The 25,512-nt window shown below is 40.2% G+C and overlaps 2 protein-coding genes across 13 annotated transcripts in view; one reads left to right on the forward strand and one right to left on the reverse strand.

Annotated features, from left to right (window-relative positions):
- The window catches only part of MAP7 (microtubule associated protein 7), a 117,620-nt gene extending 112,586 nt beyond the window's left edge, over nt 1–5,034 (forward strand). For 7 of the 10 annotated variants that reach the window (XM_061378470.1, XM_061378471.1, XM_061378472.1 and 4 more), the window contains 2 exons: nt 2,332–2,558; nt 3,229–5,034. In XM_061378470.1, the coding sequence (XP_061234454.1) occupies nt 2,332–2,558; nt 3,229–3,239 (238 nt within the window). In that variant the 3' untranslated portion in view covers nt 3,240–5,034. The other 3 variants (XM_061378467.1, XM_061378475.1, XM_061378465.1) reach the window with 3 other exon arrangements.
- Nucleotides 5,035–5,700: 666 nt separating this feature from the next.
- Nucleotides 5,701–25,512, reverse strand: part of LOC133225735 (uncharacterized) — a 29,443-nt gene continuing 9,631 nt past the window's right edge. For 2 of the 3 annotated variants that reach the window (XM_061378476.1, XM_061378478.1), the window contains exons 5-14: nt 22,789–22,911; nt 21,744–21,826; nt 20,390–20,515; nt 19,502–19,547; nt 18,220–18,353; nt 13,953–14,081; nt 11,419–11,533; nt 10,401–10,532; nt 9,096–9,221; nt 5,701–8,286 (exon numbers count right to left, since the gene is read on the reverse strand). In XM_061378476.1, coding sequence (XP_061234460.1) covers nt 8,162–8,286; nt 9,096–9,221; nt 10,401–10,532; nt 11,419–11,533; nt 13,953–14,081; nt 18,220–18,353; nt 19,502–19,547; nt 20,390–20,515; nt 21,744–21,826; nt 22,789–22,911 — 1,139 coding nt within the window. In that variant the 3' untranslated portion in view covers nt 5,701–8,161. The remainder of the gene's footprint in view (nt 8,287–9,095; nt 9,222–10,400; nt 10,533–11,418; nt 11,534–13,952; nt 14,082–18,219; nt 18,354–19,501; nt 19,548–20,389; nt 20,516–21,743; nt 21,827–22,788; nt 22,912–25,512) is intronic. The other variant, XM_061378477.1, reaches the window with a different exon arrangement.

The raw sequence follows: 25,512 nt of genomic DNA on the forward strand, positions 1-25,512 counted from the left end.
TAGTCCCTAAGCTGCTAATTACTAGAAGCTGGAGGGCATACCAATCTTCTAGGAATTTGTCTAATCTCCTTTGGAGTTTATGGCCTCTAAAATGTCCAGTGGAAATTAAGTCTGCAGTTCCATTTTCCCCTTGTTCCTTCTAAATTTGCTCCCCTTGTAATTTGGTAGAGCAAATAGCATAAAATAGAAAAGATTTTATAGTATAAAATTCAGAAGATCCATAGTCATTGTTTCCTTTTCTGTACCGCCTTTGTGACTGTACAGACTCCTCTGTGTCAAAAGACATCAGTCAAGTCTGTGAATCCTGGTCAAACTCAGTGTGTAATACTGGCAATGCAATTACAAATAAATATGACTAACTGTTTATGTATGAAGTCAGTTGATCAGTTGGGTAGAAAAATTAATGTTTGCAGAAGCAAGAGTCTTCTTCATTGTACCAGTACTTGCTGAAGTGTTGTGCTGTTTAATTTTCTACGAATGAGCAGTTGCTTTCTTCCCACCTCTTCCTTACCCCATCCATCCAACCTGATGTGTTAACCTAGCTCTGAAGTCATCCTCTGTGAGGTTATTGGCAGTAGATGGGGATGAAATAAGTGATAGGATGCCATACAGTTAATAGTAACCTAGTAACTGTACATTATGGAGCTGGCTTTATTAGTCCCAAAGCATTTCAAAGATTCTGCTCCTCATCTTGCAGATGTGGATCTCTGCCATGGAATGGTGATATATGTCTTGTGACTTCTCCCAGGCAGCCAGCAGGGCTGTTGTGCCTGATCTCGAATTCAGTGCAGTGAAACATTTTTCACTTTGAAATTTGATCAGCATGTCCACAGATGGGAAAAATGGGAGAGCCTTTCTGAAAAAGAACCAGCGATGGCTTTAAAAACTGGGAAAGGCTTGGTATGAAAATTAGCATGTTGTTCTCACAGGAAATCTGGGCTTTGGATAAAGCACTGCCACTTTGAAAAGAGCAATAATTATTTTCTTGGGTAGTACTGTAAAACAATTCTGCAATTGTTTAGGAGGAGTTGGACACCCGAAGAAGGCAGCAAATGAAAATAAACTGTATGTCAATTACAAGCAGGGTTTTTTTAAGCCTAATAAATGTAGCATCAGGAGAAAATTAGCCTATGAAACCAAGCTGCCTGCTCAGAAGTGGCTGGAGGAAATTGATAGCCTAATTTCAATCTAGGAAAATTGCATCTAAGCTTTTGTGGCTGAAGGATTTCTAAACAACCTGAACAGTTGTGAGGTGGTCTGAATAGGGAATAGGTACCCAAGACTGTCAGAACACAACCGTTGAGGGCCTTAATAAGCACCTGTGAAAGATCACACATTTTTTGAGTGTCAGTTGAGTACTTGTGCTTTCTCAAGAAGCTTATAGTCCCATTACTGTCATCCTGTTTGCTAAATTAGCACCTTAGTTTCTCCCCTCTGGCAAGATATCAGGTGTCATCTGCAAAGACAGCAGGATTTGACAATACAGTGCATAATAAGAGGGGCTGGGAAGGAAGGGGTAAGACTGTGAGACGTGATCACGTATCTTCTCAGGAGAGTGTGTGCAGCTAGAGAGTGTGTCTGTGCATGTACTGCTCCTGACTGGGGGAGATGAGCAAGAGCTTGCTTATAAGGCATCTCTGCCGAGTGGGAGATGAAAAAAGGCAGTGCGGATTAACATGAGGGATGCTGGGAGGTGTTTCTTTTGGTTTGGGCATGATCAGTGGGAGGAGTGCAGAGTGGCTTGGAAATAAACCCTAAGAATTTGTAGAGGGAGAAGGGACCGAAAAGAGCACTGGATTAGGGAGGGAGTTTTATGTCTGGATAAGTGGCAGGTAGAAGAGGCTGCTCCAAAACTGGAGGCAGGAGGTGATCCAAGAACTAACAAGAATAACAATGATCTTATCTGAGGGCAATTACATTGATTTACAGAAAGAGGAAGGGTATGGCAAAGGTTATAAGAGCTGAAAAAGATCTTAGAGGCTGTAAATTGTGTTAAGTGAATGGCTTACATAGTGGTGGTGCTGCAAGGGTGATCTTGCTGCCTCCCACTGCAGCCACTTCTCAGACCTGCAGTCCATAATGTGCTCTTTGGCTCTGGGGATCATGAAGCCAAACATAACAACAATCCTTTGTATTTGTGGGAAGATTACCTAGTACTTTACTGCAAAACCAGGTTTTCTGTTGTGGGAAAAGCATGTTTTCAATTTTACTGGCTAAAAGAATGCTCGGGATTAATGCAGACTTTTCTTATATTTGTAATATTGCTTTGAGGAGGACTGAATTTATGTTGTAGATGAAGTCCATGAGGGAATACCTGTGTTTCTCTTTCAGCAACCTCAATCCAGAGAAAAATGCAAATGAAAATGGAATGTCTATGCAGAATGATAACTTTGAAGAGATCATAAACCTGCCTATTGGTTCTAAGCCATCCCGGTTGGATGCCATGAACAATGGTGGAAGCAATAGTCCTCAGATTCCTTTGAATCCAATTCTAGCCTTTGAAGATCAGGGGACTCTTTTGCCTCAGGTAGATAGTGTTCAAACACATCAAACAGCAGGTAGGTTCACCTTAGTTCATTAATACTTGTAATGTGTTATAGTTGACAGAGGACCTGAGCTCTTGATACAAGTTGATTAAGCATTTTTAAACCCCATATTATTTGGCAAAAGGAGCATATTTCCTCTTTGTAAAGCTATGCATACCAAGTACATACAGATGCTGTGCTAATTATAGTGGGGCTTCATTTTTCCTTTGAGGAGGGGCTGCTTGGTTATACTTTCTGCCATTGGAAGTTGCTTGAAAATGCTTGCCCTGTGCTTTCAAACAGAAATGATAAGAGACAACTGCTGTTCCATGTTCTGCAGGTGTAATATCTGACATACCCAGATAGATCAGAAGGGCATAAGGGAAGAAGGCAGAAGGGGATGGGGTATCTACTGTGTAATATCCTGTCTGTACTTCCCTCCTCAAGTTCTTGCTGACATTAATATTGGGGGATGGTTTGCAGCACACTAGATTTTTCTGAATTACATCACAACTTTTTAAGGGATGTTAGATACACAAAAACTAATACAGCAAGTTAAATTGAGATAGCATTGTCCTCTTCTCTGGTTAAAAATGTAAGGAAAATCGTCTTACAGTAACATAAGTGCAGAAAAGCCTAGCATTTTGAAGTAAGCATTTTCCCTCTTTACTGATCTTTTGTTTTTTGATACCTTCTGTTGTAGAAGTGATCTGAATGTTTCTTCTGAAGAACCAAAGGTGATAGGAGCATCTCTGCAGTCAGTGGAGTTTCTTCTAAACTATGAAGGAGCATTTTATTTTTTCTCTCCAGTTTTTTAAAGATTTCTTGAATATCTTTTTTGGAAGGACTTTAGTAAAACCAGCAGAATAAATGATGGGAATAGACTTGGATCACCTTTTTAATAGCTTTCACCACTAGAAAAAATCATGCTTCACGTGCATTACTTAATACGGCTTTTTCCAGCGAGCTTTTTCTGTTAGCACATGGATATTTCTACATTCCGTAAGACACAGGACACTGGAATCTGAAAGCAATGGGCTGATTTGGGTGGTGGGTCTGATTCTTTTTTTAAAGAGGTGGTGTTGGTTTAAAGGCTTAATTGTAAAATTGGCAAAGAATCTTTCACACTTTGTGGTTCTAATACTTGAAAAATAAATACCTCATTGCTCTACAAGTAGAGTTAATGGGGTGTTCTATTATAAACCTGTTGGTTTAAATATTATTGCAGAGAACTCTAATTATGGGGGCAAACTATAGGCTTCTGTATCTGGTTCTTGTAAATGTAATTCCTACAGGGACATTCTGTAAATTGAGATGTCACTATGATCTTTCATTTTCTCTAAAAACACAAAACAAGGCAGGTTTTAAAATGTGAAAATTTGAAAGCATTATTTTTTCATGGACAAGAGGAAAACCTGTTGTTCTCCTAGATGATGTATTTATGAATTTTGTTCAGTAAAGAAATAAATCATTTAACTGAATAAATTAGAAAAATGTGGCAAAATGATACTGCAAACTTGATTTTTTTTTAGTTACATTCATGTTCTCAATACTATAAGAGATGTGTATGCATAGGTGCACACACAAGGAAATCCCTTGTTCCGAGTCCTGCAAATTGCTGCTGGTCCTAATGGTGGAAGACTTTTCCTTTGCCTTATCAGACTACTGAAGCCTGTGGGAAACCTGAAATGTTTGATTTTAGGATAATGAAGCAGGTTTGTTTCAGGGTATTTGTGGTTTTGCTCGTTTCAGAGCAGATGGAAAATGGTTATTGTGCTTTTTGTCATGTGATTTCTATAAAGCAGTGCAGTTTGAGTGATAAGAGCAGCAGTGTAGGTTGCTCTCTCTTTAATTTGATGCTGATTTCTACTCATATCATTCCACCCCTTGCTTTTGGTTGCTATTGGGCAGAACTGCAAAGTCTTGCGCCTTCTTGTGCTTTGATAAACAACACTGCTACAGATAGTAGGTAGAGTTCAGTCTAGCTCTGAGCATGAAGCACCAACCAGGGCTTGACATGCTGCTAGCTGAAGTCAGTCAGGAGATCTTTGGCTAAGGGAAACGGAGGCTTATGGGGTCTCAGTTCATGCTCCCAGAGGATGTCTCATTAAGATTCCTGCACTTGCCTTTAGTGAGCACTGATCTTGGCCTCTAGGAAGCTGTGCAGAAAGTCTGTGTTAGCAGAGGAAATCCTCTGAGACAAAAACTGAAGAATTTTTTAAGAAGTTATTTTCTGCTGCTGGCAAGTGTTCTTTTATACAGAAGATGGGATAAAAGCAATGGAAATGCAATGAAAGAAACTTCATCTGCCAGAATGTATGTGGAAGGGAAAAAACAGCCAGTCAGAATGCTTTCAATAGTAGCCTGTGACACGGTAAACTGGGCTCCTTTCTTGCTTTCTTTAGTTTTCCATGTACATAGCCACAATATTTTGAAGTGTCCAAAATATGTAGTTTTCTTCAAACTTATATATAGCATGTAAGTACCAAATAAAACTTGTTTGAACTAATTCTATTTATATGTTCATTTTCTTGCATAGTTGGAGCCGGAGTCAATCTGTGGTGGAAAACTCTTCCTGCTACTCCTGGTCTGCTTAAAACTTTTCAGATTTCCTCTAATCTCTTACAAGAAAATCAGTACAGACTCATTTGCAGCTAGAAGCAGCAAAGAAGTAGTAAGATTTAGCATCAATTTTAAGTCTGAGGATTCACTGAGACTCAGGTTTAAATTACATTGATCTTGAATCTGTTTAGGCTGAGGTATGAATTATGTGGATCTATTTTTTTGTGAGACTTCACTTTTACGAACAGAACTGCAGTAAAATATATTCATTCCAGATTTGCTTCACATAAGAGGGAGAATTTCCTCCTTTTCAAGGGCCTGACATACAAAGTAAAAGCTAGTGAATTGGGAGTAGAACTAGATGTAGGAATCAAAAAAACCCAAACCATTAAGAAAATGAAAATGACTGAAATTTTAAGTCTTTGGTTAAGGCCCATTCTTTCAACGTAGGGAAAAATGGTTTCTTTCCTGTTGAAGGTTGTCCTGGAGAATAAAACATGGTATCAAATGATGGCTAGCTCCTTTGCCTGCTATTCCAAATGTTTTTGTTGTTGGTACTATCCCAGGTAACTCTCAATTAGGCAGTGACTAGAACTAGCAATTCTAGTAGAACTAGCAATTGTGGACGGCCAGACAGCTATTGTGAAGGTAAGGAGCAGCACCCTTTCACAGCAGTTAGGCTGTGTGCTTTGGAAAGACTTGGCTCCTTGCTCTCTTCTTAACAGTGCAACATAAACGCTTGCAGGGATGACATTCAATACATCACAGCTACTGGGTGGTTCACCATTAGCTTTGCGTGTTTCTCATGTCTCTTATCTCCTCATTCTGAGGAAGAATGTTTCATTATTTTCTTTCTTGCCAAGACCTTGAAATAAAGTTTGCAGTTAAATACTTAATAATACAGATGTAGGACAGATTGCACTGTTGACAGATTTTCGTTTTGGAAAATTATCTTAAGGTTGAGATTTTCTGATTTAATTCTTAGCTGTGTCATTCAGCTCTCTGTAGTCCTCTGTCTTAACAAGCCCCGCTGCCTACAGCTGAGCACAGGGGTCTTTCACATGAGATTTCAAACCAAAATTCCTGTCACACATGAATACTGAAAACACCATACTCCTTTATCTGAAGTCTGCCTGCTCTTTCCCAGGTCTTGTTAACTGCACTGCAGAGAAGCTTTCGAATGTGGTTTTGGTTGTGGTTAAAAACAAAACAAAACAAAGAAACAAAACCAAAAACCAAACAAAGAAAACCAGACCAACAAAAAACCCAACCAAAACCCGGTACTATTGGAGAAAACTTGCAGTTATTAAAAGGGATAATTGACAGAAGTGCCTCCCCCAAGCATCAAACTAAATTTAGCAATTTGGGCCACACTAAATGCAATGTTTAACACTTAGTTAAGAGAATTATATTTTATGATTTCTAGTCTCACTTTTATACCAAGTTTTATTTCATGTAGCCAGTAGCAGATGCTCTAAAGCTCTACATGCATTTAAGAGTTTTACCATGGTCAGAAGTACCTCAAAAGATCATTATGCTGGTTTTAGCCAGGGTAGAGTTGATCTTCTTCATAGTAGCTCCTATAAGGTTGTGTTCTGGTTTTGCGCTGGAAACACTGCTGCTAAGACAGGGATGTTTTTGTTATTGCTGAGGAGTGCTTACACAGCCTCAAGTCCTTTTCTGCCTCTCACCCCACCCGCCCTACCAGCGAGGAGGCTGGTGATGCACAAGTTGGGAAGGGACACAGCTGGGCCCAACTGACACAAGGGATATTTCATATCATATGATGTTACACTCAGCACATAAAGCTGGGGGAAGAAGGAGGAAGAGAAGAGAATCTTCAGAGTGATGGAGTTAGTCTTCCCAAGTAACCGTTTTGTGTGATGGAGCCCTGCTGTTCTGGGGATGGCTGAACACCATCCTGCCCATGGGAAGTAGTGAATGAATTCCTTGTTTTGCTTTGCTTACATGGCGTAGGTTTTGCTTTACTCATGAAACTGTCTTTATTTCAACCCATGAGTTTTCTCACCTTTGCCCTTCTTATTCTCTTCCCTATCCCTCTGGGGGGAGAGTGAGCAAGTGGCTGCTTGCTGGGGTTAAACCACAACAGTCAGTAAACTCTTCTGAAATGTTTTAATAAGAAAATGCTATCTGGAAGCAGATGTTTGCTGTAGGAGTGGTTCCAAAATTTCAGCATTCCAGCCAGTTCAACATGAAGCTCCAGGAGGATTTTTTTATTAAAAAAAAAAAGTATTGATGAAAGATAGAATATATGAGATAAATTTCTAATTTTACCAAAGATGTTCACTTTTGCCTGGTTGCAAGTACCTTTGGAAATAATTTACCATTTGCAGAGCACAGATTTCTGTATTCAAACACATCTCACCCAAATCAATGGTAGCGGCTATATTCTGAGCATGCTTTATGCAACATTGACCTGCCTCAGTGTGCCTTTGCTCTTCTGGAGTTTAATGCCTACAGTGTAGGTAAGGATCAGCCCTAAGGCTTGCCCAGTTCTAGTTTCTTATAAATTGCTTTCAATTTCTGAGTTGCCCTTCAGCAGTTACTCTCTGTAGTAACCTGTAAGTAGTTTGCTACCTTTATATTGTATCTTAATTCAATTGTTTTCTAAAGTCAAAACCCTGGAGTGCGCTCTGAGATAAAGGACGTGGAACAGAAACAAAATAAAGATGAATGCAGAGTAACCTGTGTATCTGAGAGATGCCTCTTCAGAAGAATCCACCCGTTACATTAATAAAACCTTATGAATACAGCGCTGTTGTTTTGGAGGTGAGGGTGAGGGAACAAAAACCAAACCACTGAGGATTACCCAAGCATAACGTGTGTCTTACAAACCCTTTGGAAGGAATGAAGCCATAGTCCTCAAGCACACTTCAGCAGCCAGCCAAAGTATACAAGGGATTGTCGTTTAACCTGCTCGGGTTTTTGTTATCAGAACATCTCTTTGATGAAATTGTAAGTAGCAGGAAACCTTAAACTACAGGAAGCAATGAAAAGAGTTGTCTTCTCTGAAAGTTTTGAAGGCTTTGGTAAGTTCTGATAAGCTATCTGGCTTAAATACTATCTTCATGGCAAATAGCTGCCCTAAGGAGCTCTTGAGTTTCTTCTGTTTGTTGGCGGAGTTGCTCAAGGAGTTTGGCCATTTGGGTTTCTCTGAATTCTAATGAAAATTCTGGATCTGAAGGGAAAAAACAAGTGTTAGGCAAACTGCCATTTTCCCCTGTATTTTAATGCAGATACTTAGAAAGCTTCTATATCAGGTTAGACACAGTTGATAGTTCTTATTACAGTGTAAAGTATGAATAAGGCAAAACAATATCCTTCTACCACACAAAGCAGATACAAATCAAGATTTCAGCCTTACTCAAGATTGTTTGCTGCTTAATTCTCCTAATCCAGATGTCTAAAGCTCAGTTGCCAAATTCAGCCTTATACAATAGATGCATATCAAAACATAGCAGGGTCTTAGCTCTGGCTCTAAATATGTGAAGAGATACACATTTATTATGGTATAACTCATCTATACTCAACTTCTATCCAAACAAAAAAAACTTCACCAAAAAATGGTAAAAAACCTCAAGGAAAAGAATTTCAAATACAAAAAACACATGAGACTTCCCAGTTTTAACAGCAGCTAATCACACAATTTCCTTGTTTGTGTGCTTTATTAGAATAAAATAAATTCATATTTGAAAAGCTTTTAGGTTGCATCTAGTGCCAAACATTCTTATATTGGATAAAAACAGCTGTACCTGTTAAACAAAAAAAAATTCCCTGCCCTTATAAGACACTCTTAGTAACTTAAAAACCAGGTAAAGTAACAGCTACCCTGGGGATTATTCTGTTTGCTGAATCAAGCAGAGTAGTCCCCAAAAGAAGCTGCCAGGCACTGTCATTTCTGTAACACAGCAGTGCCTGTTTGCCACTGAGAGGAACAGGCAGCGCCTAGCAGCCCTCCAGGTGCTCAGCCCAGCAGGAAGGACATACCGTCTCGAAGTCTGCAGAATGTGGAGATGCCCAGCTGCTGAAAGCGGATCTCTCGATGGGTAAGAAAATTCTTGAGGTAGGCCTGAATATCTCTGATGTGCCGCTTCAACAAAAGCATCATTTTTTCTGCAAAAATGGGAGAATTAACAGGAGCCTTTCAAACACTTCAAAAACTGATTTTTGTAACTATTTTAAGATTGTTAATGACCCATCTACCCAGCTACAACCAATGTTACTGCAAAGATTAGCAAATTACTTCCATGTAGTACAGCCTTTAAAGGTACTGCTGATACTTCAGGTAAATGAAACACTGAGTGGGCAGCTGGTCCTCGTGTGAGGTAAGTGCTGACTTACAGGCTGATAGGCCTGCCATGAACCCACCCAGGAGTGATTATGCTGTTGGACTTTGTTCACTGCTTGAGAGTCTGCTCTGTTGCAAACCCTCAATGGTAGAATTGAAGCAGGTTTGTGGTGTCCCTTATTGGAGACTCATTATGGGCCTCAGTTTCTCTCACATGCAAAGATTAAAATCTAACTATACTTTTCTAGAGATTGTGGCAAAAATCCAAATGCCTTTTTCTTGCAAGTCTTAAAAGGCTCTCAACTGTGTGGGACACGTATATTAAGCATAAAGCTTTCTGTTTTCTTCAGGTAAAAATAATGTTTTCATTCTCTCTCAATGCAACTTAAAAAAAAAATATAGGCTGCATTCTTAAAAGCCACTTCAGTGCTCCTGCTAATCTAGTCTAGAATTACAACAGCAGTATTTGATTCAGTAAGATGTTTTCCTCTTGTTCAGTGAGCAGGGTTGATCTAAAATTTTGGAACACAACTGTCCATTGTAATTGTCTCTAGCAGTCTCTGCTCCTATCTATGGGGAATACCATCACATTGTATGCACTGAGAAGGAGGGTTAAACAGAAAGATACAACAGTGTCTTCCTTTGGTAAGGGGTATTTCACGCTCTCCCACTTTCCTACTGAAATTGTTTTTAAGGATCTCAGAAGTGGCTACAGACTAGCCTTGCAGCATGATAGTGTTCGAAGATGTCAGCGAGCACCTGGATCAGATCTTTATCTATGGCCCATTTTCATCCCTAGGCTTTCTCATGCACTCCAGCCCTGGTGTATGTCTATTTCAAGGGTGACTGTAGGTGCTTTTTGTAGAAACCACAAGGAGGATGCTATGGGAATGTTAAAGGTCGTTTGGTGCCTAACAGGCTTTTTTTGTTTCTTTGGGAAAATGCTCATTTCACTCCAGCCAGCCATAAATCTCTGAAAGCAGTTACTGCTGTGTGATAGTTACCATGACCTATCATGTGCTGGATGATAGAGGCAGCTTGAAAAGATGGCTCAGTATGTTCCCGTTGGCCAGCCAGTCTCACCAAGCACTTTGTCAAGGGTTCATCCATCCATTGGACCATGTGTAATGTGGCTCCTGCAAGACAGAAAGATGAGAGAGTAGGCTATGAACAGAAACTCCAGTGTTGAAGAAATGAAGGTGAGAGGTCTGCCAGAAACCATACTGCCTCAACAGGAAATCCCTCATGCAGCTGCAGAAGTGAAGTGCTGAACTTGTGCAGTAAGTATGTTTAGGTTGTAAAAAAAGGGTCTATGTCCTGAGCTTATGGTCTTGGAAGGCAGGGTAACGTATTTCAGTCACAGAAAGGCTGGTGGATTTTTATTTTGTTGGGTTTGTGTTCTGGAGGAATGGATCACTTCATGTACAAGATACACTCTTGCCTAGGGGGCTTAGTCTGTCCACCCCTTGGAAAATTAAATGTGACATGTTGGGGTTGCATGGCAGTTACATCAGATACAAGAGGAAATGTTTGACAGAAAATACCCAGTGCTGGCACAAGCTGGGAAAACTAACACTGATTCTCTTGCCATGAGGAGTGCTGTACCTTCCATGGGTGTGAATAACATTTATATGCAAAAAATAGAAAGAACCACTTTGTATTTTAGTCTTTCTTTTATATTGTTTTTTGCTACTGTGAAATTAATTCAGCCAGAGAAACTGGGCTACATTACAAATAAACCAGACAGGCCATGTACGGCAGTGAAGGTCAGCACACAGAATTTTGAGTTTTAAAAAAAAATAAATTAAGCAATCCAACAGAAGAAAGTGCAAATACCAGAGCCCATGTGTTGGGCCAGTGAGTTGGATCCTGCTGCTCTTGAAGCTTATGGCAAAACCCCCAGTGAGTTTAAAGGGAAAGACCTGGGCTGTACATCCACCTATGCTTCATCTCCTATTAGGATCAATAAAGGGTATGTACACTCCTCAGATTAAGCCATTTATGGTAGGGCTGTTTCCCTACCTTGCTTTGCTAGCTCAGCAAGACAAGATGTCACGTAATGAAGAGAGTCTTCTTCAGTATTGGTAGAAAGCATGGTCTGGAGGAGACCTTCAACACATGGGCTCTCAAAGATTCTCTGCAACAAAAAAGAGATTAATGTACAGCATTTCCATTTTGTTTTAGTGGTGACTGAGGACTTCAGAAGTACTAAATAGCTCTTAGCAATACTGAGGGCTGAAACATCAAAAATGGAAATATCTCCTTCCAGATCTACCACAACAGGGTGACAAACACCCTGGATTGTTCAGAGATCACCTGATTTTAGGTGTTTCCCAGGGTTTGCTCTGTCAGTGGGATGTTCTCATAGAATCAGCTAGGTTGGAAAAGACCTTTAAGATCATGAAGTTCAACTGTTACCCCAGGACTGTCAAGTCACTTTTCCAAAGTGAAATTCAGTATGCCACTGGATAATCACAGAGGGATCCAGCTTTGTATAAACACTGTCCTGGCTGGCTACACTCTTATACCTCAGTAGTTCCTCTACACACGCAAAGCCTTGTGGATCAGGCTACATAGCCATGTTTTGTTTCTGCACTACCTTTGCACATCTCTGCTCCCCCCTTATAACCTGCAGGTTGTAGAGGAACTGCAGTTGTTCCCAGGGGACCTGATCAGCATTAAGGTCCTGGGGAGCCAAATGCTATGCATCTGCACAAGGCATGCAGGCTGAACGCAGATCACTCTGAGCTCAGAGAATTTCCTGACCTATTGCTGCTGTGCCAGGCTGTTATGTTAGTATTAAGCTGTCATTCGCTCAAGTCTTGCTGCAGAAGCGAGTAAGCTGAGTGCTCCAGGGCAAAGCACTGGGAAATGTGGAAGTTTTTCAGTTTCTCTTATTTGCCTCCAGGGCTTTGAAGGCTTTATGGTGTTGAAATGCTCTGATCTGCAGAAATACAAGATGACCTCTCCCTAGCAAATTTGAGTTCTGTTTCTGGAGAGAAATGTTATGAATTAAACATTTCTGTGTATCCCTTATGTTTTAGGTTGAATCTGCTATTTGCCAAAAGTGTTGTGCAGCATGTCTCTCTACTGGGATATGTGTTCTTAGAGACCAATTTGAAAACAGATAGGAGACTTAGCCTGTGCTGACCTGGATTAAAAGCACTTGAGAATGAGTCCTGACTGAGCCACCTGGAGGTGACTGGTTGCTATTGAAGCTGAGTCACAAAGTCCTCAGTTCTTTGGGAGGTCCTAAACACAGAAGCTCCTCACAGCTCCATGAGGAAGCTCAGGTATTTATCAACAAAAAGGAGTATCTCTTTTGTGTGTGTGGGCTCGTTTCATGTTGCAGTTTTTTAACTTGTTGCTTGGAGGTTGTAGCTGGCTTCAAGACTTGCCTTTCAAACTCCCATACTCTCTTTGTGTCCTGCTGGCATAAAAACACCACTTTTTTCCTCTTGTGCCAAAGGCTCTTACATGTTTGAGTGACGGTTCCTTAATTGACCCTGGAAACCTGGCATTCCCACTCATCCATGTGGGTTCACTTTTGCATTGAGAGCTAGATACTCTGTATGTTACAAAGCATTATGAAGCTCCCTGTTGATAGCAGAGTATATGACAAATATGGTAATTATTTTAAGGTAAAATTTGAAAGGATTGAGGGAATCTATTTCCCTGCAAAAACAGATTTCAAAATTTAACTATCAAAATTTCATGTAATTTTTACATTCGTAAAAGTGAAAAAAAAAAAAAGTAAATAGTTTTTCTTTTGGTGAGCTTAAATCTCTGGGATTACTGGTAAGTGGGTCATGAGCAAAGGAAAAAAGAAGAATGTAAAAAAAAGTATAAGAGCAAGTGGGGCAAAGCAGAGACAAGGATTTGGGTGGGATTTCTCCCTCCCCCCCTGCCCCCTCCCCCAGTATTGATTGTTACTAGTGGCACTGTTCGATCAAGGTATTCTTAAAAGGTAAGGAGAAAGGAAGTGCCTCTATAAATCTCATTAGAAGATTTCATTAGAAGCAGAATCAGCAACAGAGAGCCCTACAGCATCTTAGCACAAACAGTATCTTGCCAAACAAGCAAAATGTACATCAATAACTGGGGTTATATTTAACAAGCTGGGATTGAAATTACATCAGTGTTTGAACACTGTAAGTGGATAACCAATGGCTGATGAAGAGTGAGAGCTAGGAAACAAGGATTCAGTTTATAATAAACCTCAGTTTTCCTCAATGGGTCCTTTTAATGAGTATGAAATGTCTTTGCTAGAAGTATGTTTTATACATATGATGCAGTCATTCAAATTAGGTAACCAGTCACAGGAAAAAGATCAGGTATTTCTTATTTTCATTAGCATTTTCCGTATTGCATTGAAAAAATATGAATAAACCCTTCTTTCATTATGGTGCATCAGGTCCTTCTATTCACACAACTTTGTGTAGAGTATCCCTGGTGCATGTTTCATTATATTATCTTTCTCTGGGTAATTCTGATTTAATATAACCATATTAGCAACCTCCCATGGTATAGTTCAGTGAAAAATACTGGGCACCTACCTGTCTGTTTTTGGAAAGGCTCAGGTTTTTGATGATACACGCAGTATGGCCAACAATCACAGGGTCTGTTTTATGTGCCAGTAGTAGCATCCCCAGGCTCTGTAGTAGCTCAGCACATGCCAGAGTGTCCTGACAAGAGCAACCGCTATCTCAGTTACATCCAGTACAGACAGCACACTGCAACTTTGCAGCATGCTAAAGATAGATAGATCTTAGCTCTGAAAGAAAAAGCATTACTTAGCTCATTTAAACCAACAATGATTATTTGGCTGGGTCCAGTGCTTTTTCTCTCAAAATGTAGTCTACTGACTGCTACTGATCTACAGAGCACTTGCTGTCGAAAGCTGGAGTCTTTATGGTTCGGTAGTTTATTTTTGTTTGCATCAAACACTTCCCAGAGCTTGCTGGTAGCTAAGGGAAGGACGTGTGATCCTGACTGGAAGAAGTGGTCAGAAAGGTGTGAGAAGTGAAAGTATGTGATGAAGTAGCAGCAGCAGTGTGTCCTTGAGTACCTCAGCAATGAATCTCACCTACAGTCATGGACTGTATGTTTAGATCAGTTTGTGATCTGGCACCACTTCAGTAACATGTTCTGAACAGCATCTTCTTGAGTTTATACATACATTTCTCTGCTCTGGTAGATATTTTAGAGGGAGGGACTTCACTGAGTCCTCTCTCTGAATGTTGTCATCTTCCAAATGCCACTAATATTAACTTTTTGAGTTTGGATTACTGTCCAGGTAGATCCTTCAATAACAGTATGGATTAAGAGGGCACTGCTGCTTATAAGAGAAAGTGACCTCAACAGGCTTTGGGTTAGGTACAGAGTTAAAAAGATTCCCTCTTGGAAGCATTATTTCTTTCAGTCTCTTTCCCTTACGAATTTGAGCTCTTTATGCAGTTCTTATGTTTCTTAGCAATGAACTATATTATTTGTGCTACTTAGAAATTGAGACACATTAGCAAGAGTGGTCAATGTAAAACAAATCATCAGTCCTATATATAGCTGAGAAAAATCACATCTGAAACCTGTGAAATGTCAGAATCACTGAAGCAGTGCTGAAACGCAGATGTCTTTAAAAATTAGTTGAAGTTGCATCAATTTTTTACTTAGGTTAAATTGCAAAAGTGAATCTTATTTTCTTCTCGTATCAGCTGACATCCTCGCTTACAATCATTTTAAGCACTGTCACAACCAGCAATCCTCAAATAAAACATGAAAATAGGTGGAAAGGGCTATGCCCAAACTCAGGGAATTTAATGCAGACATGCTTGTAAATTTTTGCTGGTTTTGTTTTTCCTTCTCTGCAAAGGTAGAAATAATATAATCTTAGATAATCCAGTTAAATTACCATTGATGACTGTTTTCTGTGCTTTTGGACAAAGTGTCCTCTTTTCTATGTAATCCCATCAACCACAGCACCCTAATTTGCTTTGCTACGGCCTAAGAGAAGGAGACTATGAATGAACTTTCTGATATATAATGGCTTCCCTGACAAGCATTTCTGTTTATTTAGGACCTACATTAGTAAGTGACAGTACTTCACATTTTGCTGAACCTCTTTTTTGACTGGTGTATGGTTGGGATCCAGATTTTGTTTCATGGCTCAATCCTGCACAGCATGAGAAAATCACGAGAAAACTCCTGAGTAAAAATGGATCATGTGGTTCAGATGGATACTGATCTAACTTCTCTCAAGATTAAAAAATAAATAAAAAGCTAGTAAAAGAATTCCAGCAGCAACTGTGCTTACAGTTGTAACGCTGTACTTGCACCCCTTATCCAGGGATTTCTTGCCAAGTACTATCCTCCCTTTTCCAGGTAGCAAGATGGGAAGGCAAAGTTATTTTGTACCTGCAGTGGGAAGGCAGTGGTATCATCTGGAGTAGACAGACCCCTGCCACCCTGACTTCCAGGTCTTTGCTCAAAAGAATCTGATTTAAAAGGCTGTTTTCTCAAAAAAGCCTGACTCTCTCTGGTATTTCAGGGTTGGGCTGTCCTTGAGAGGACTGAAAAAAATTACCCTACAAGAGGGAAGTTTTCCAGTGCTTGCTGAGAACTGCTGTCAACAGCCTGACCAGGGGATCGCAAAAAAGGAGTTTAAGCAGAGAGAGAGGAGCTCCTGTGACGCATTCCTGGGGGTTTGCTTCATGGTAACAAAAGGGCAGATGAATTCTGCCCTATTGTATCCTGGGTAGTGTTTGTAATAATTCAAGCATCACTTGACTTCGTTGTAAAGGTTAGCTTTGTTCAGTGGCTTGTTTTTCAACAGCTGTTCCCATGGAGAAGTCCTTCTTTCACTCATAAGAATTCAGCCTGAATTAGAGAAAGAAACCTTTAAAAGGTTTGCAAAACAGGCCAGAAAAGGCATGGAGGTGGGGAGGCAGGATGTGAGTAAGGAGAGGTCAGCCTCTTCTCAGAGTGCCCAGGGCTTGCTCACACAAAGCAGCAACATTCGCTAGTCAGGAACAGCCGTGTTTACTCACTAAAACAAATTTCAAGACGTAGCTACTTCTTGCTGGAGAATAAACCCTCCAGGGTAATGCTTTGCTTTGCAGCCTCCTGCTGCTGACCCTTTTCCCCCATGAAGAACAGGCTATCTCACTGCTGGTGTGACAAGGCTGAGTTCCAAGTGCCTTTGCTCCTACTGATGCAGCATCCTTTGTTGCCGGGAGTTTGAAACACTGATAAAGACATGTTTTGGGATCAGGGAGGAAAGGATTTCTGGGTACTTTTTGCTGGGAGAACAAAAACTGCAAATGGTGTTTGGGATCAAGAAAAGCAAATGAGAGTGAGGATGATGTTCCAGCATAATGCCTCATACTGAGTAGCATTTTCACAGTGCAGATAGCCTCCAACTAACTTAATGTATTTTAATTGTAAGCTTGTTGAGCGAAAATTGTGTTTTGATTGCATGAGGCAGTTTGACAAGCAAAGAGGATGTTTAGTGCTAATACAGCCAGCACAAAACCTAGGAAGCCACGGTACCTTTGAAAAGCTCTGTTCTCTAGTTGCCGCTTCCCAGGCATTGTGTTTACCCATTTTTTCCATCATGTCCTAGAGTCAGAGGAGGGGCAATTTGGTTTGTACTGTGCTGGGTACGAGCAACTGCGGTGGATATCAAGAGGCCTCCAATATCCAGAGAAATTTCAAATCATATTGAGTGTATTTCAGCCAGGAGAAGCACATAAGCCCAGATGTGATTACTCATACTGTCTGTCATTACTGCTTAAAGAAATGTGGCAGGAAAGGTTCTCACTTTTGTTTTTTTGCTTTATCTACCCAAACTCTGCCTCTCTTAAAAGGTTGTTGTTAGCTTAAGACACCTCTCAAAAACCTTTCACATCCATGTTCCTACAGATGTCCAATTACTGTAACAGAAAAGCACATTAAAAAATAACAATTGGTCAGTTGCTACTTATTGTTTTTGCTGTTTTATGTGGATGATGAAAGTACAGCAGGACTGTCTGCTTTTTTTATTTGCTGTAGTGTATTTCTCAACAGACTTCTTCATGTATCTGCATAGTATTGCACTCCTAATGGTGTTTACCATTGTAGACAATTGGTGTTTACCAACTGGTCTGTAACTAACAACATGATGAGACACAAGAAAGTCCTTGGGAATTAGAAGATTCAAGTTCTATTAGCTCCCCTGTCTTGATCCTAATTCAAAAGATGTTAAATTTATGCAAACGCATTTTTTAATAACTGTCTATATAGGGAAGTGATATATTTTTGCACTTTATTTTGCACTGATACTACTTTAAATGCACACTCTAAATTAGTTTTTCTGCTTTCAGCATGTGAGGAAGCTCTGTAGCCAAGGAATAACTTCCTCAGCTGCCCCCATGGTTGCTGTCTTTCATGGTGCTATGCATTTATCCTGCTCCTTGTACACTCATCTGGAGACCTACAGTCTGGGGACAAACAGGACCTTTGCAGGGCAGTGTCCACACATCCAAGGAATCCGACACCCACCTCTCACCCTCTGCCCTCCCCTTGGTCCCCTTACAAGAATTCTGATTACAGGATCCTTTAGATCCCACTCACCACAACAAATAGGCTCCTTGTGCGTGGCAGTGAAGATGAAGCAAACAAAGCCTCATTATTTTGGGTGGGAGAGAGGGGGATTGAGAAGTCTCACAGAGTTTATCGGTCATTCTCAAAATGCATTTCATATGCAGTTTTTGCCATAACTGAGTGTTACCCCAGGTGGTGGCCAGAACTACTCTTTCACCACTGGTCTCAGGAAATGACCTCCCCTACCTGGTTGTGTGGGTGTTCGGACAGTATCCAGAGCAGAGCGATGGAGGCTCGACACACATCCTCGCTGCCAGAAGCCAGGAGAGCATGCAGCTTGGGCAGGACATCCTCAGCAACCATCTCAGCCTGGATGTCCACTGATTTGGGAAAATGACTGAGGTCAGTGAGCTTCAGAGCACTGTGAGGCATTTTGGCCCTGACACAAACATCTGACTGTGCTTCAGTGATGAAATTTGAGGGGTCTACCCAACCTCCATGGGATGGGACAACACTGGATGTTTGGTTATAAAAATAAGCCCTCATTTTTTCTGGCTCCTTTTGCCAAAGGATTAGTACAGGCTTGAGAGCAGAATGTAGGTTTGGGGACCCTTCAGTTTGCATTTGAACATCAGTAAAAAGAAATTAGGAGAATTTTCTGAATCCTTCACTGGCATAATGCCCAGTAAGAAGGTGGCAGCTTCTGCTGCACAGACAGAAAGACTTCCCCAAGCACCACATATCTTGCAGTTATGGTTAGCTAAGGGAGAGGTCAGCCATCCCAGATAAATCCTTACACCCCACCTGTCTCTGCAAACTTGGAGAGGGCTTTAGGGCACTAAAAGGCAATGCCAGAGCAGCCAGCAAATGGAGCAGCAGTCCTAAAAGGCCAAGCAGATCAAGGATTTTCAACCACACCAAGGAGGAGCACAGCTGTTCCTTCACTTCCTGCTCCATTATAATTATGATTGCTTGAAAATTAAGCACCTCTGCATTTTCTAGATGAACAGCCCTTCCCCTGGATCCTAGAGCTATAGTGCTGAGTGTGCCAGTCCTCTGCTTCCATCCCCTGAGTATGCCATAGAAAAGGATCTTGGGTAATAATAGGATTTTTGTAAGATGATGACAAATGCTTGGGAGAAAATGACATTTAATGATAGACAGATTCAAGCCCTGGGAGAAGGCAGGTCCCCACTCAAGTAGCAATTTCAGGAGACGTTCTGTCCTGTTCAGGTTTAATGCTTTGGTAACATGGAAGGGAGAAAAACTTATGTTGCAAAGGCTCTGTGCAAAAGAAGGCCTCTGCTGTCTCTCTCACTTTGTCCAAACACTTCCCCTTGCTACCTGAGAGCTCTGAGGCAGATTTAGTTGGTGTATGCACTGCACCTCCCTTTTCCCTTAACATCCAACAAAGTGTAGAAAAGAGAGTCTCTCTTCTAATACAAAAGGTTCCCAGCCCGCTGTGCTCTCTCTGAAAGGCAGAGAGAGAATGAAAAATAGCATGCTTTATGTCCAAGATACTGCTTACCACTGGTAGCCAAATTCCGCAGGCAAACACATGCCTGGCTTGAAACCTGCTTGTGCCAAAGAGTAAAAAAAAAGAAAAAAGGAATGAGGGAGGAAAAAAAGAAGCAGTTTCAGTAATGCATGTTCTTGCCTATTGTACACAAAATAAACATGACAACACTAGCAAGCTATTAACATTATCTTCAGAGAACAAATTTGGGGAAATTATCTTTTATTTTCTCAAAGTTTTGATAAACTTTCTTTAACCTGCATGTGTATGAGTCATCCTGTTGTTGATGAGGAAAGCCAATGGGGTTCAGATGTTGGTTTATTTTAAAATGTCAGATAAGTTAGAGGAAAATTGAATGAATTTGTCTTATTTGCTTCACATTTTTTTCACCTTCCTCCTACATGGAACTTAAGGTTCCACCCTTAAATCCTGAACGGTGACTTACTGAAATTTCTTTGATGTGGCTCCAACAAAGCAAAATTTTCAAGATGCTATTCTCTGAAGCCATATGAAAGTTAAGGACAGCAAAAAGGAAAAAAAGATAGCATAATAGATGCTTCAGACACCTTCTGTGAGACACAATAATCAAAGATCGTTGAGAACCTGGACAGAGCACTTCAAACATGTAGTTTCAAGTTTAAGGAATACAGGTCATTCTAGTCTAAAGGAAGTGTTCAGGGCTGTGGAACAACTTCAGTGATTTCTTGTCTCTTTCGCCATACATTGAACTTGTACAACCTATGTACCTTCTAATATATGTGTCTTTTCTCATGGGAAAGATGCTGCATAGGCGCCTGTACAGCAGATGAGCAGAACTGTGCAAGACTAAAATGAGAAGCTCAAGTTTATAGCTCTACTCTGACCCTAAGGTTTTACACAAAGAGAAAGCTACAGCTTTACCTTGTCCACGGAAGAGGACAGGAGAGAGATAAGTGTCCGCAACACGAATCTGTTGCTGGGTCTCAGCATGGCTTCATGGTACTGAACATTGGCTGCCACGTTGCTCAGAGCAGCACAGCTGTAATACTGCAGAGAACAGATTAAAAGGAGAGCGAGGACGTCCCACTGGTGACATGTTGAGGATGATAAATTGGAGAAATGCTTACACTTAGACCTGATGAAAATGAAGTAGTTTTTCATCTTAAGGGTGTTTTATTGGGTAGATGTGCATATTAGCCTGAGTGCGCTTCCTCCAGGAAAAGCAATGCAATTTGCTATAGCTATGACGGCAGTCATGCTGTGGCAACTGCATGTTGTACAAGCCCTTTAAGATGCTGGGTATTTGGGAATGTACCGTACTGCTGCAAGGACAATGCTGCTGGCACCTAAGTTAGGTCATCTGCATCTTCTTGTACTGCATGTTTACATTTCTTTACTCAAACTGGATATAGCCATTGCCCTAGCATGCCAAGACATCATTTTCAAATGATTTAAACATTAATGCTAGGAAGAGTTGTATGAGTATGTAGTACTAGGGAGGTATAATTAGAAGCAGCAGCTTGAACTGCATCAAAGAATATTTTAAGGTGAATCTCAGACAAAGCAGATAATGCTGAAACAGTTTTCAGAAAGGAATTCCAGAAGCTCCATCCCTTCAGACATTTAAAAGAACTCTGAATAGAGATAACAAAACTAATGCAGGAAACAACCCTATTACAGCTCCAAGTACTACTTGGAGGACTGCACAAATGAACTAGTGGGTTTTAAGGTTTACAGCTCTGATTCACAGTTTTTCATCCACATACTTTTGAACTAAGATTGTTAAATCTATAGAATCATAAAGAGGTGTCTGTGGTAGGCATAAAATAGGAAGATTTCCCAAACATTTACAATAATAAGAAAAAAATCTACAAGTTAAGCCTTCTCAGATCACTTGGTAAAATTGCTTAGAGTGCAAAATCAGAGTTAGGATGAAAAAAAAAAAAAAACAGCAGAGGAAGAGGCCTATCTGCAACTTGTCTGATGATCTGAAACACACAAGAAGGTAACCACATATCTATCTGTGCATGTGTTAGTGTGCTGGCAGATGCACTTCTGAATCATAACCTTTCTCTTGTGGAGCTAGATAAATTGGGTGCTTTGAATACATATTATCTGACTGCACTGAGTTTCACTGAGATGTTCTCACAGCTTTTCTCATGTCTCTAGTGAAACCTTTCTTCCTCTCCAACTTTTAATTTCTGTGTGCTGTGGTTTGTGCTCTCCTTACAGTCACACTGTTACTGTTTAAAAATCTGACCTGTTTGAGCCATACCTGCACTTCTGAGTCAGGAGATTCCAACAGCAAGGCAAGAACTGGTAGGGCTCCTTCCTTGCACAGGACCTGCTGGATTTTCTCTGCCGTAAAAAAGTGGGGGTGGGTGGGAAAAATGTTGTTAGTCTCTTTCCCGTTCCCTCCCTCTCATCTGGAGGCATCATTCAAAAGGGATATGGGCAACCACTGAATTCTAGAGTGCTGATGCTGTCCAAATATACGCCAGTCAGTGTGACTGGAGAGTATGTAATTTAGAGCTTGTTCCAATATAGCAGTATGCAGACATTTCAGCAAAATAACTAGCAGGCTATCTGAGTGATTAAGCCTTTGCTGGCTGTATGCTAAAGACTGTTGTGAGATTCTGAATTGCTGAAGAATCTGAGAAGCCTCAGGTATGATACTGACCATAATTTCATGTTTAAAAATCAAATTCTTTGAAATTTCTTAACAATAACATAAGTACAATAGCCATCTGTTCCTTTCCCTTATATAAATACAAGACGTTACTCATAACTGTACCATTTAGCTGTGTGGGATAATGGTATCACCTAGACAGGTGAGACAATGTTGGTTTATTTCAGAGTTACTGTATGGTGTGCAAATATTATTGCGGAGAATGAAAAACTGCTTTTGCTAAAGCTGTTTGCAGATAGCCCAAGAGCTTTTAATGTCTGGCCCATAATAGTTACATTTTACGTCTTCTCACATCAAGTTAGGGATTCAAGCTAAATCTTCCTAGAGCTTGATCTTGTTCTGAGATTGCTTCAAAGTACCACCAAATGTGATGCTAACTTTTTGGACCAAGTTATTTCTTTAACAAATCCCTTGGGATTAAAAAAATCAAGCCTTTCTGTTTTGGTACCAGGCAAAAAAGGATCTGTGTTAGCTAAAGAGAGGCCAAATTTTTAAATCATCAGCCTATACAAAGGAAATAATGTGTTGCTCAGATATGCTTTTATTCTTGCCTTAACCTTCTTCAATTATTTTTCTATCAGTGAGAAATTTTCTTTTGGCAATTTTAGATAGACCATTAGTCAGAAAATACCTGATTGTGTGAGGTTGAGAATAGCACCAACTGCATTTTGTTGGACCCTAGGATCATGGGAATTGGCAAGAGACAGTAGGGGTGTAATTCCTTGAGCAGCGCCAATAGCCTCTCGGTTGGACTCTGGAGAAGAGAATCAGAGAAAGAAGACATTGCCATCGGACTGTGAGCCAGAAGCAGGACAACTGGAAGGACTAGATTTCAATTTTTTTATTCTTTAGTATATATCAACATTTCTCTGCATGCTCAAAGGAAACTTAAGAATTCCAAGAGCCCAATGGGAAAGAAACTAATTAATGAATTCTGTATTAGTGATAGATCACAGCTGATTCAATGCTTTTGTGACTGGGATAATTAAAAAAAAAGGACCATAAGTTCCCTTAAACAGGTTAGCAAGGTGTCATACTTTGACTTGTACCTCTGGTATGTATCATCAAGTTGTGCAGTGTGCCAACCCAAAACTACATAAACAACTGCAGGGAAGACTGAATTAATTTAGCAGAGTATATTCAGGGCCAGTTTCTCTCTTTGAATGTGCCTGTGTCACTCCTTTGAAACTACAGACAATGCGGAGGTTTCCAAAGACAGAATTTGATTTAACCACTGGAATTTGAAAAGATGCTTCTTCTCTGAAGTGGTGATGCTTCCTTGCATGGCAATGTATTAAGCTGTACAGTTGCATCTAACATCCTGGAGTACAAGGAGAATCCAAAAAAGTATCTGCAGAGTCCCTTGAGACACTTGAATGAAAAACTGGGGGTGAAAAACCTTAATACTTAATACTATAAAATTAATTATATACTATAAAATACTATATAGCATATTTATATACCATGTATACCTTGTATATATTCCATATGATAGTTATACTGTGCTATGAAATACAATATGATTTAGAAAAAAACCCCTCCTTTTAGTTTTACTCCTTTTGTTTTGCACTTACTGAAGGTAGCCTCAGCTGTGTTGTGTAGAAGAGAATCTTTCCATTATGCTCTTCCCTGCCCCTCTACCATCAAAACAATTAACCTGCTGCCATGCTGAGACAGCTATGGTCCTCTCCCCTTTACTGTCTTGTTTATATCTATAGATTATCTATATCTGTATCTTATAAGCATTCTGGTGGCACAGTTTGGAAAAAATAAGGTGATGTTGGCAGTGGTGTTCTTTGAAATTAGTGTGATTTAAATGACAATTGGACTAATGAGGAGTTATTTTAATATAGTATCCTTCAGATTATTTTATAAAAGGAAAAAGCCAAGTCCATAGTCTACAGCTTCCATTGTTCAGATGAGCCAAACTGCCACTGAAGACCACAGAAGTTTTAGTTGAGCGTTGCTTCATTTTTGTACATTTCTAGACAGCTTAGACAATGGCCAGTGTCTGGAAGCTTGCTGAGAGAAACATGAAGCAGAAAAAAACAAGAAATATGAATGGATGAGCTCAAATTTTCAGGTGCCAACTAACTTAGTTAAGAGAAAAAAAGTCATTACTTTTCTATGTGGAGCCTAGCTATAATGGAAAACTGATAGACACAAGATAATCCAGGGTATTTATTCAAGTATACTTCAGCCAGTATTAATTTAGTCCAGGACAAGTCCTTTGTGCCTTCATATGAGAAGGGAACCACATATTCAGATGCTACTCTGAAGTGGGGAAATCAGTAACATCTACTCAAGTTGGCTTTTAATAACTCACCTTGAAACCTGTATTTATAAATTATTTCTATCCATTCTCTGCCACTTGTGTGCTTGAAAGTTCTCTTGTTGGTACAATTTTGAATGTGTTCTACACCCAGTGCATCCTCCTTGTTTAGCATAATGCAGATGTTCAGGCCTCCCTACCATCTTGCTGTGAATGTTACTTCTGTTCCTATATAGTCTTAGAACTGAGTTCTTACCCCAGAGCTGATTATTTTTACTCAGAAGACTGAAAAGATGCAGATAATTGCAAATGTGCCTGTGTCTTTTTTGCTGTGTGGGCAAATGCTAGTGTTGGAACAAACTGACCTTCAAATCTGTTTATCTGAATAGGTTTGTTTGCTGCTTTTATTTTTGGCTACCTATTGCAGCAGATAAGCACCAGATAACCCGTCTTATGTAAAATTTGCAGTAACACTGCTAAACAGCTTCACTCTGTACAGTCTTGCGTGCTCATTGCAGCAGAATTAAGATACATCACATTGCTGTTCTTGGATTTAGAGTTTTAGTCACTTTAAAGCTATCTAAGGAACCATCTAATTTGGTTGTGCTTCCATATATATTTTTTTAAACCACTCTGAAGCATGAATGGCTTAGTTAAAGGACACAACTGAATGGGATACTTTTCTCAAGCAGACCCTTTAGGACACCAGAGTCTGGAGTTAAAATGAACTCTAGAGAACTGCCTCTTGTTTTAGCCTCATTGCTGTGATACCTAAATATAGTCTGAAAAAGATATAAACGGATCTAGTCCATCTAAATCCTAAACTGGGACAGAAATCCTCAACATTGATAACATCTCAGGAAGCAACCCAGCCTATGCACTTGCAGGACTGCCTACCTCTATTCTATGTTCAGCAGATGGTTTCCTATCTGGTTTGAAAGCTCCTTGAGTGCTTCATTTGAACTACTTGTGCATAGAAGTACACTTAAGAGAGTGTGCAAGGCATTAGGTGAACATCCTCTCCAGAGAATGAAGTTGGATTAAATCTGGAGTGGCTGAGGGTTCCTTGTACTCTGGGTTAAA

This window comes from Neopsephotus bourkii, unplaced genomic scaffold (genome assembly GCF_033783945.1).
Source record: "Neopsephotus bourkii isolate Nb327-2 ecotype Australia unplaced genomic scaffold, CSIRO-AGI_Nbou_v1 NB_1765, whole genome shotgun sequence".
Taxonomy (NCBI): domain Eukaryota; kingdom Metazoa; phylum Chordata; class Aves; order Psittaciformes; family Psittacidae; genus Neopsephotus; species Neopsephotus bourkii.